The 11,078-nt window shown below is 36.9% G+C and overlaps 1 protein-coding gene across 1 annotated transcript; it reads left to right on the top strand.

Annotated features, from left to right (window-relative positions):
- The first annotated feature begins 1,568 nt into the window (after positions 1-1,568).
- LOC104522652 (actin-histidine N-methyltransferase-like) lies at positions 1,569-10,640 on the top strand. Its single transcript, XM_029084282.1, has 6 exons — positions 1,569-1,642; positions 3,250-3,359; positions 4,999-5,091; positions 8,506-8,654; positions 9,740-9,812; positions 10,339-10,640. The coding sequence occupies exons 1-6, from the start codon at positions 1,578-1,580 to the stop codon at positions 10,638-10,640; spliced, it is 792 nt and encodes a 263-aa protein (XP_028940115.1). The 5' UTR covers positions 1,569-1,577.
- The last annotated feature ends 438 nt before the right edge of the window (positions 10,641-11,078 follow it).

An 11,078-nucleotide genomic window follows, 5' to 3' on the forward strand; every position in this document is an offset into this window, starting at 1 on the left:
GAAACTCTTTGTTTTGGATAAGCCAGCTACACTGACCAAGGATAAAATGATGCCTTTTATATATACAGAGTGCTCAGAACACCTGGAATCCAAAGTTCTACTTCTGTACAGTGGTTTTTAGCATATTTATGGTTTGTGCTGTGCAGGGAGTGACAGCTTAAAGCTGCTGTGGCTGGAGTGATCTTGATGACAGAAGCAGTTGAAATCTTTCAGATGTCCAAAGTTACCTGAATGTGTCTGACTCCCCTCTCACTGCACAGTAATTGGACATAGAATTTTCTATATTGTACAGGAAGATATTATGTACCATATAGACTGTGTAGGCTGTAGGTGAAAATATCAGTTGCAGTAACATCTACATTTCCTATGCAGAATCATAGGAAAATGTAGATGGGAAGGGACCTCTGGAGACCGAGAGCGTCAGTTTTCTGCTTTAGCTTCCAAGTTAAATCAGGTTGCTTAGGGCCTTGCTGGGTCAAATTTTTAAATTCTCCAAGGTAGCTTGGAGTTGCTGTTAAATTTCCATCCTGTTCCAGTGCTCAACCACCCTCAGGGTGAGGAGTTTCCCTGTATCTATTTGGAAGTTCCCTTGCAGCATCATGTGATTGTTGCCTGTTGACCTTCTGCTGTGCTTGCCTGAGAAGAATCTGCCTCCACACTTTGTATAACTCCATTACACAGGTGAAGGCCGTAGTGGGCTGAGCAAACCCAAGTCCCTCATCATGTCTTTCATCTCATGTGTCAGCCCTTTCGCTGTTTTAATGGCCTTCCTCTGGACATGCTCCAGTTTAACAATACCTCCATGCTGCATGGCCCAAAACTGTGCAGTACTCTCAATGTGGCCTCACCAAAGCCAAGCTGAAGGGAATAGTTACTTCCCTTGACCTGCTGTTTATGCTTTTGCTTATGCAGCTCAAACTACAGTTAGTTTTCATCACTTTAGGGGTGCAGTGCTGGCTTAGGTTCAACTTGCAGTCTGCTAGAGTCTCCAAGTCCTTTTCTGCAGAGCTGCTGCCTGTCCAGTCTGTAGCTGTAAAGCTGTATAGGGTTTTTTCCTTCCCAAATGCAGGACACTTTACATTTGTCTTTGTTTAACTTTATAAGATTCCTCTAGACCACTTTATCCAGTTTGAGGTCCCTCTGAATGTTGGCCCTGCCTTCCATGTTGACTGTTTTATATAGTGCAAACAGTGTCTCTGTTTTATATAGTCTGTAAATTTGTTGAGGATGCTTTCTGTCCTAGCATACAAATCTGATGATGTTGCCCAGTATTGACCACTGCAAAACACTGTGTCTAACCATTTGGCAGTTACTAACAATTATTGACCACAACTCATTGAATCTCATGGTCCAAGGAATTTTTTGTCCGCCTTGTTGTCCACCTCTTTGGTCCATGTCTCCTCAGTCTGACAACCAGGATGCTATGGAAGATAGTGTTAAAGCCTTGCTTGAGTCAAAGCAGCTGGCAACCACCCGTTCTCCCTGGTCCTCAGAGACACTTATTTCCTCAGAAGGCAGTCAGGTTGGCTTTATATCGTTTGCCTTTAGAAGTCTGTTGTCTGATCCCAGTCACCTTCATGTCTCTTATGCCTGTAAATGGCTTCCATTTAGGATTGGCTCTATGTTTGGTACAGCAAATGAAGTGAGACTGACTCCTATCGAGTTCCCTGGATCCTCTGTCCTCTCCTGCCCCCACCTTGCTTTTCTGTTGGGTTTTGTCTGTTTTTAAATTTCCTGTTTCCTGTCATAGGCAATCACTGTGACTTTTCAAAGACGATAGCCAGCAGCCTTCCAGTGACATCAGATAGCTTTCTCAGTACCTTGGCTGTTTCCTGTCTGGTCCTACGTACTTGTATAGGTCCAGTTTACCTAAATAGACTTTTAACTTGATAGCTCTTCTCCCTTAAGCTTTGCTACTAGATGCAGAAACCTGGGAAGTCTGATAGCAGACCTTGCTGGTAAAGACTATATACTCAAGGTGTTGGGTACCTCAACTTTTTCTACACCTTTCATCACTAGGTTGCTTCCTGATTTATCAGGTGAATTACGCTTTCCCTAATAGGTGTTTTGCTGATGATGTACCTGTAGAAGTGTTTATTCTTGCCTTTCAAATCCCTCTTCAGTATCAACTCCAGATAAGCTTTGGCCTCCCTAATTCAGTCTCTGCTTGCCCAGTGTATCTGTATTCTCCTCTGGTTGCCTGTCCTCGCTTCCGCTTTACATGTGTTTGTTTCATTTGAGTTCAGTCAGTGCGGAGTCCTGTGTACAGTCAGCTGGCCTCCTGCTGTGCCAGCTGGTTTTCTTGCATGATGAGAAGGCTTGTTTTTGTGCTCCAAGAAGAGAGTTCAGGAAGATGACTGGCTGTCATGAGCTCCTTTGTAGCTTCCCAGGGCATCCTGCTTGCCATTCCCTGAGCAAGCCCCAACTCTACTGTTGTGAGGCCAGAGCCTTTAGTCTGCTTCTTTACTCAAGATCTCACATTACCATTTCACAATTACTGCATCCAAGGCTGCTGTTGGCAATCATATACGTGAGCAGTTCTTCCTTATCCATGAGAACCAGATCCTGTGCAACCCCTCCCCTAGAACCTGTTCAGCTCTAGCATCAAAAATTGTTCCCAGTGCATGCAAGAAATTCCCTGGATATTTCACACCCTGCTATGCTACCCTTCCAGTAGATGTTGTGGGATGATGTTCCATTTATTGTGGTAACTGAAAATATGTTTTCCTTAACTAGTGGTCTTGAACCACAAGAAGCTGCTGCAAAGAGATACATATGATATTTTCATTTTGTTTTGGAATGGAATACTTAATTTTCTATTAATTTTGAATTACTATTTTAGTGCAGTCACAAATACTAATTCAGCTGATGATTGCAGTGCAGCTGATGAGGTAAAAGAACCTGGTTTTATATAGCATGAATACTTTGGTATCCATAATATTTGTTCATAACTAATGAAATTGCAAGTGATCTGAATTGTTATTTTTTTCTTTTCTCTAAGATTTCTAGTTTCTAATTACCCTAGGGTAATTAGCGTGCAACTACATTAAGTATTGCTTCAGACTCAGGCCATGCATATAATACTTGCACATATATACGTGCCAGAAACAACTCCTCGTGCTGTTTGGGTTTGGGTTTTTTGTTGGGTTTTTTTTTAAAGTGACTAATAAGAGAAGATCTTGTCCATTCATCATTATTGTATTTTGTTTCTTAGTAATTGGTGACAGTGTGCTTCTTAATCTGTTTTAGTTGGAAGATGGGGAAGAAGAGCCGAGTGAAAACTCAGAAGTCAGGTACAGGAGCCACAGCAACAGTATCTCCAAAGGAAATGTTGAATCTAATTAGTGAGTTATTGCAAAGTAAGTTTCATTTTTATTCCTCTTTCTGAAAAGGGATGGTGTACAGACCACTCCGAAACGTTCTCTTGTTGAAGCCAATTAATTCTATTCAGTTTCAGTAAGTGACCAAGCTTGTTATTTCAGCCTGCTTAAGGTAGAACAGTATGTATCTCATGGTGTCTCTGTTAGTATATACTGTTACTGGCTTATTTAAATGGCTATGTATTTGGCATACCATATTTCTGGCAGCTGTTGGCTTTACATCTCAACACAAGCATAAATACTGGGTGAGATTAGATTAAAAAAACCCCAGAAAAAAAAACAAAAAAAAAAACCCCAAACTACTCTAGATAACTTGACTTGAAGCTTTGTCAAAAATGTTTTCCTTGTAAACCTCAAGAGTTGCACTGTTTCTGTTTATCATTTGAACAGTGCTTTGAACTGATACCAGAGTAGAGGAATTAACTGTGGAAAGCGGCAATACAACGCAGTTCAACTGCACTATTTTTGTTGCTTAAATAATTTTTTGTTGTTGTTGCTGTTTGGAAACTTTTTGAGGTGCTTGTATGTAGACTAAAGGTTGTTTCACTTGTTGATGAACTTGGAACTCATCTGTTATTTCTAGTAAATACGACAAGCAGAGCATAATTTCATATCATAATGCTACAATACCGTTCATTCTTTCTACTGTCATTAGTAACTGTGCTGAACTACACTTCTTGTTGAAACACAAGTCCAAATTTTCATATTCTGGACACAGCTAAATGTTGCTTTAGAAAAATTAGAATTTTTCTTTAGCATTGCTCACAAAGAGGAGGCAAAGAGTTGGCAGAGCAGTTTGATGCTTATGCTACAATTGGCCTCTGCTTTGCTACCAAAAATAAAACATAGATCTAATTTTCTAAGCAAAGACAAGTATCAGCTGTTCTTTTTGTCAAGCTTCCATATTTTATTCAACACAAAGATTTTTCAGATCAGTTGAGCAAAGTAATCTTCAGCTGTCCACTTAGATTTATGTGGCTTAGATCAAGAAATCCGCACACTGGCATTTAGAATATTGTCAGAGACACTGTGGATATAATCTAAAGATAAAGCTTGGCTAAGTGTTCCTTTGCTTGTCCTTCCAGTATGCTTGCATCTATGAAAACAGTATTGACTAGGCAGGTCAAATGTATGTACCAGCAAATTTCTCAATTACTTAAGGTAAGGTCAGTGCTGTTATCATCTGCATTCACTACAGCGAGAATGACGACAAGCAGGTTAATGTAAACAGAGTGTTTTGCTCGGATTGTTGAAAACAGACTGGTTTTGGTTGTTGTTTGTCTTATATAAGAGACTGGTCTGGTTGTTTACCTTTTTTTCTTCCTAGCTTTTTAAGCATTTGATATTTCTTACATCTGAAAGAATATTTTAAAAAATAATAATTTGAGGCAAATTGTACTGTGAAAATTTTTAAAGTATATATTAATTACATGTCAAAGAATAGGATGTTTATAACAATCGAGATTATGGTGTTTACCATGTAAATATCTTTGAAGGACAAGTAGTACTAAGGTTTAGTTAAAGTTGCTGTGAAACCATGACCTTTTCTCTAATGTTAAAATCTACATAGATACAGTTTATTAAAGAAAACATTTTTATTTGCTGTTTTTATTTACAGAATGCAGCAGTCCTACCCCAGGCCCTGGAAAGGAATGGGAAGAATATGTACAGATTCGTTCACTTGTTGAGAAAATTCGCAAAAAGCAAAAAGGTAAATGTGAAAGACTGAAGATAAGGGTGGCTCGGAGTATTGTTTTGCCTAAAGAATTGTCTGTTGACAGCTGAAAGGAATATTTTTGTTGTTATTACATAAATATTATGCAATCCTATTATTCTGGGATAAAAATCTTAATTCTCTGACATGCAGTTGCTTTCTACACTTGCAAGTGTTTCTGAAATGTTCTGGTAGGCATGGCCACTGGCATTAACTGTTTTCATACGTATAATTCTGTGTGAATATTACAGACAGGTGATCCTGTGATAATTCTGTTCAAAAAGTAAAAGAAAAAAGATCTTGAGAGTGTGATGAGACGACAATCTGAAGGACTAGAAGTAAAAATCCTTTGAGAATAATAGGCCTTTTTGATTCCTGATTGCATAGTCTGTCCCTCTGTCTCTATAAATCTGAACATTTTGAATTTCATTTTATAACTTTTAACCTGAACACTTTATGGGACATGGAAACAGTTGCAGCAATTCAACATAATGACATTAAATTATGACAAAATAAAAATTTATAAATGCACAAAATAAATACATCAGCTAGGAAATCTATCTGCTATAGATCAAGCATATAATTAAAATAAATGCTTATGGTACCACAGTTAATGTGGAGTTTTATTGTTTATTTTCCCACGTTTAAAGTATGCTTATTTTTCAGATTAGAACAGTTTTCTTCCGGTATGTGCTGCAACAACTCACTTCTGTTGATACTTCATTTTCATATTAGTTTTGTTTTTATTTAGAGGTATGCTCTAAAAAATGCTTTTCATGTTACTTCAGTAAAATTAACCTTTTTTAATTTCTGTTGTATTTTAATAGCAGAGAAATAACAGTTCTTCTCTGATATTTATATGGTGACAGCAAAAAAGTCCAACTGCATTTAAAATGGAGTTTGAGTGATTCATATACTTGCTTGAAAAAGCAGAAGACTGTACTTAGAGGCTTGAAATGTCCTTTTCATACCTGTTTTTAATAATTTTGACTAATGCATAAGAATAACTTAATGAAAATACTTTTAAACCTCTGAACACCAGTTAATGGCAGAGAGCATATGGAAGAATAAATGATGCTATTCGAGTGACTACATCCTGTAGCTGTGTAGAAGTGAACTCGATTCACTGTTTTGCTGTCATAAAATCATAGAAAGGTTTGGGTTGGAAGGGACCTTTAAAGGTGATCTAGTCCAACCCCCCTGCAGTGAGCAGGGACATCTTCAACTAGATCAGACTGTCCTGTGACTTCTGTAAACTTCTGTACATGTCCTGGTTTTTAGGATGCGAAACGTGTTCTGGTAAAACATAATTCAGGTTAACAAGGACAGAGTTAGTGTTGGGGTAAGGCTGTTCACTATATCTTTTTTTATGTGGCAGAAAGATTGAAACTTTCATGGGGAAAATGGCTGCTGGCAGAAGTGGTAAAATCATTATAACAGCATTAAGTTTTTAGAGCATATTTTTTTTTCCTTGAGAAATGCAGAACCTACTAACCACAGCACTGTTGACATACAGATGGCTTTTAATGTAACATTTTTACATACATAGTGAGGATGAATAGTATGGTGTCTTTCAAAACTTTTTTTTTTTTTTTTTTTAATGGAATGTAGTAATTTATACTACACAGTTTCCTAGCTTAATAAAAGCTTTAAACAATTAGCAAAGGAACTATAAATTGCCTTTTGGAACTCTGAGGTGTACAAATTAATAGGTATTGCCTAAAGTAGCATGCTTTTGTTCTTTTCTTGAATAGAACACTGGGTTGTAGAATGTGAACTAAAATGATCTTGATTATAGAAAACTCTTAATTTGAAAACTGAGTATTTTTACTTTCTAAAATTTTTCCTTGTTTGACTCATTAGCAAAATTTTAAGTAAAGCTAATTTTTCAATGTAGATTTTCATCAGTATAGCTATATTTTGTTTGGTATAGAAAGGAAATTTTCCCTAATAGTGCTTGTAATTTAAAAGAGCTGCTCTTCTCTTTAATTTGGAAAAATGTGGGAAATATTGGACCACATCATGTATGAGGAACAAAGGCAGAGTTTCAGACATGCTTACAGAATGGTTCCAAATACAAGCTGGATGTTAAAAGCATCCAGTAGCCTTATACAGTAGTCAGTGTTGGAAATCAAAAGAGCAAAGTCCTGGACAGTATAAACAGCTATCAAGTTCTGTAGAAGCTATGCAGCTAGTCGTACTAGATTTGTGAGGTCTTAGCTCTGAATGTATTCCACGGAAAACAGCATACTGAAGGGAGTATGAAATAAAGGAGAAATGCCAGCTTTTTAAAAAAAAAAAAAAACAAACAAAAACCTAACTAAAAAACAAACCAAAACCAAACCACTGTTCACCATACTCTCATTGCATTAAAAAAATACTTTATAAATATTGAGTTTTTATACTCCATCATCAAAGACTACAATTTTACATTACATTTGTACTTTTATGTTACCTGCAGATTTGATTGTTTCTGGGGCTCGAAATGCGTGATTTGGGACAGGGGAATGTTTCAAATACATGAATACTGCTTTCTTAAAATCCTTTTAATCTAAATATGTATTTATCACTTGTGTTTAACCAAGGTATCTTTGGATGTAAGCAACTTGCTGATGATGTTTTGTCACTCATAAAATGGCCTAAGCATTTCAGGGGTGTTTGGACACTTTTAATGTGATCTGACACTAGAGTTTGGGTTGAAGAGAACACGGAGGCAGAGGCATGAAAGGAGCTGGCTGAGTGTAGCTGGGAACTTCAATGCATAGGTTCAGATCAGATGACGGTAAGGGGGAAAGCTGAGGAAATTAAGAGATTTGTGATTTCACTGTTGGACCACCTGCCTGTTGGAGAAGCAAAGCGTAAAAATTTGGATGAGCTGTGTGGTGTCAGGAGGATGATCAGTCCTTAGGTACTTTAGTAGATCTGTATGCTACAGGAAAAAGCTAACTGCTTTGTTTGTGAGAGAAGGAGCCCGAGATCTGCTTATCATCATCTCCAGTGCTGAATTAATGATGCAGCTTGCCTCTCAAATTCCTACTTGTGTCTGTATTAACATGTTGTGGTGATTGCATTTATCATCAATATTAACCTGGGAAATGCTTTAACTCAGCTTATTTAAAAGGAAAAAAGGAGGGGAGCTTCATATTTCAGCACAGCTCAGTTTAGGTGGTTGTGTTTTTAAGATGACTGGTAAGCCAATTTGGCAGAATATTTAAGTTGATGAAAATTGGATATGACATTTGTGTACTATTGAGTAATACTTAACAAAGACCAGTTCTGACTCAGCTACTTCAAAGTAGAACTGCTTGTGGGATAGCAGATAGCTTTTTACATGTGCTTTTATATTGAACTTCTTTATCTTTCTAGATGCACTTATTTCTGCATTTGTTTTTGAATAAATTGTGTATATAGGTTTATCTGTTGTCTTTGATGGAAAAAGAGATGACTATTTTCCTGACTTGATAAAGTGGGCAACTGAAAATGGAGCATCCACAGAGGGTTTTGAAATAGCTAAATTTGAAGAGGAGGGGTTTGGTTTGAAAGCAACAAGAGAGATAAAGGTGAGCATGTGAATATTTGACTTAGATTAGAAAATTGTGTTTGGAATGTAGCTGCAGAGCTCTGAAACACTCACCACCTTCCCTTTCCCCTTTTGACTGCTTATGAAACAGCAGTTCTGAAATGCTCTCAACTCTGTGTACTTCAGAAATAAAACTATTGATAAAATTGAGTAATTTTTGTGACTTTTGGATAGTACTGTGAATTTTTAAGCAGTCTTTTTTTTTTTTTTTTCCCCCTCTGTTGCCTATACTGTTTACCTGATCACCAGAGTACTCTACCCCATTGATATATCCCTCTCTTCCATGTTTTCTAACTACTTAGTCTCTTCTCCTATTCTTTCTTGTCCCTCTTCTAAAGCACTGGTCTTTTGGCCTCAGAAAGAGGTATTTGCAATATTTATTTTCCAGTGAAAATGAAAAAAAACAAAATTACCTGATAATTTTAAAGATTATCTTTTTATCATCATGTCAGGGATATAGACACATGCACTTAGCTAACTTAAAAGGTAAGCATTTAAGATTGCCTCTTTCCATTCCCATTTTACAGATGGGAAACAGCTTTAAAGAACAATCAGCTGTTGTAGGAAGAATATTAGAAAAGGAGCATATTATATTAATTTTAGCACTTCAGTAGCAAATAGTTAATAAAGCTAGCACTACTACTCGATAAAAATCCTGAACAGTTCTAAAATAAGACTGGGCGATGTGAAAGAACTTCTACTGGGAGAAAATGTTTGATCGTGTTATTAATAGCAATATAATGTATCTGGTAGCTTTGAGGTTGAGTGGGCAATCTACATGTTAGCAGTTCCAAGCTGTAGCATTTTATTTTGTAATCTAAGTGCCTTTGTTTTAAGCTTTGTGTAATGCAGATTGGAACATTTGGTTACCACATTATGAAACATAACATATTTGTTCAATTTGCAGTGGAAGAGAAGGAAGAATTTTGATTCAGAATAATTTTTATTTAAAAAACCCAACCAAACAGAAAAACAACCTGTAATTTAAAGATTATGTATACTTAAGACGCTTGGCATATTATATAAATGCTAACTGTCCCTCTGTGCGTTTTTTCCCTTTTGTAGGCTGAAGAGTTGTTTCTGTGGGTTCCTAGAAAACTGTTGATGACAGTTGAGTCAGCTAAAAATTCAGTATTAGGTAAGAGCTTAAGGAAGTTCTTAAGCAAGAAGTTGACATGTATGGAATCATTCAATAGGAGACTTTATTTTTTTTAGCTGATCTCCCCTATTGCAGGACTTGCTTATCATGTTGACCATCAGGTTTTGAATACCTAGAAGTTTGAAGTGTCAGTGGAAAGAATTTAATTTTCTTCTTTGTTTCTGGCTGAGCACACTAGATATCTTCAAGAAGTGTGTATGTTCTTTTGAACACATATCATGTAGTTTGTGTAATGCTTGAAGATAAAATGGTCTGAGGTACTGAGAGTATTGTTATAGTTTCTTCATGTCTTCCATCATGCAATTGTACCTGCAGCATTTACTGTGCCAGATAACTTGCAGCATAATACAATGTGGGCAGCTAAATATTTTAGAAACCTGAAAAGCTTTTTTTTTGTTGTTGAAAATTCGTACATGTTATCTCATCATGTTCCTTTAAAGTAAATCTAGGATGATATTTTCCATGGACAATTAATTTAGTGCCTCACCTTTCTGGGTTAATTCAGGATCCCTGTATTCTCAAGATCGAATTCTTCAAGCTATGGGCAATATAACATTGGCATTCCATCTTCTTTGTGAGCGAGCCAACCCCAACTCTTTCTGGCTGCCCTACATCCAGACGCTTCCCAGTGAATATGACACTCCTCTCTATTTTGAAGAAGATGAAGTGCAGTATCTTCAGTCAACTCAGGCCATACATGATGTTTTTAGCCAATATAAAAATACAGCTCGACAGTATGCCTATTTCTACAAAGTTATTCAGGTAAGCATCTTAAATGTGGTATATAGTACTCATGATGATTACTGAGAAAGGTGTGAAAACAGTGATGCTAAATAATAGAGAAAGGGTATTGCTCTAAAAGGTTTGCATCATTAAAACAACTTCCTGCTGTTTTTTGAACTGCTGTTAAAATTTCACAGTTTGGTAGGCTTCTGAATATATGAGAATGTATTTAGTTGGTTGAGAGCAGTGATTGCTGTCCTTTGTTTGGCATTGGGTGAGGTTTCATCTGCAATACTGTATAGTTTTGGGCCCACTAGTTCAAAAGACATGTCGACAAACTGGAATGAGATCAGAGGAGGACTATTAAGATGTCATTTCCTTCAGTCCTTTATCTGGGAAAGAAGAGATAAGGGATGATCCAATTATTGTTTTCAACTTGCTATTGGTAGCCAGACTCCGGAAGTTTGCCTGTGGGAAGTTGGGCTAGATGACCTGCAAAGATCTACAACCTGTGCCTCTATG

This window comes from Antrostomus carolinensis, unplaced genomic scaffold (assembly GCF_000700745.2).
Source record: "Antrostomus carolinensis isolate BGI_N321 unplaced genomic scaffold, ASM70074v2 scaffold19713, whole genome shotgun sequence".
NCBI classification, from domain to species: Eukaryota; Metazoa; Chordata; class Aves; order Caprimulgiformes; family Caprimulgidae; genus Antrostomus; species Antrostomus carolinensis.

Excerpts from the sequence above, each read along its gene's own strand:
- LOC104522652 (XM_029084282.1), top strand. The coding sequence starts at position 1,578 with ATGTCTCTTATGCCTGTAAATGGCTTCCATTTAGGATTGGCTCTATGT. Across the intron at positions 5,092-8,505 it reads AATTCGCAAAAAGCAAAAAG|GTTTATCTGTTGTCTTTGAT; the intron begins GTAAATGTGAAA and ends TTGTGTATATAG. Across the intron at positions 9,813-10,338 it reads AGCTAAAAATTCAGTATTAG|GATCCCTGTATTCTCAAGAT; the intron begins GTAAGAGCTTAA and ends GGGTTAATTCAG.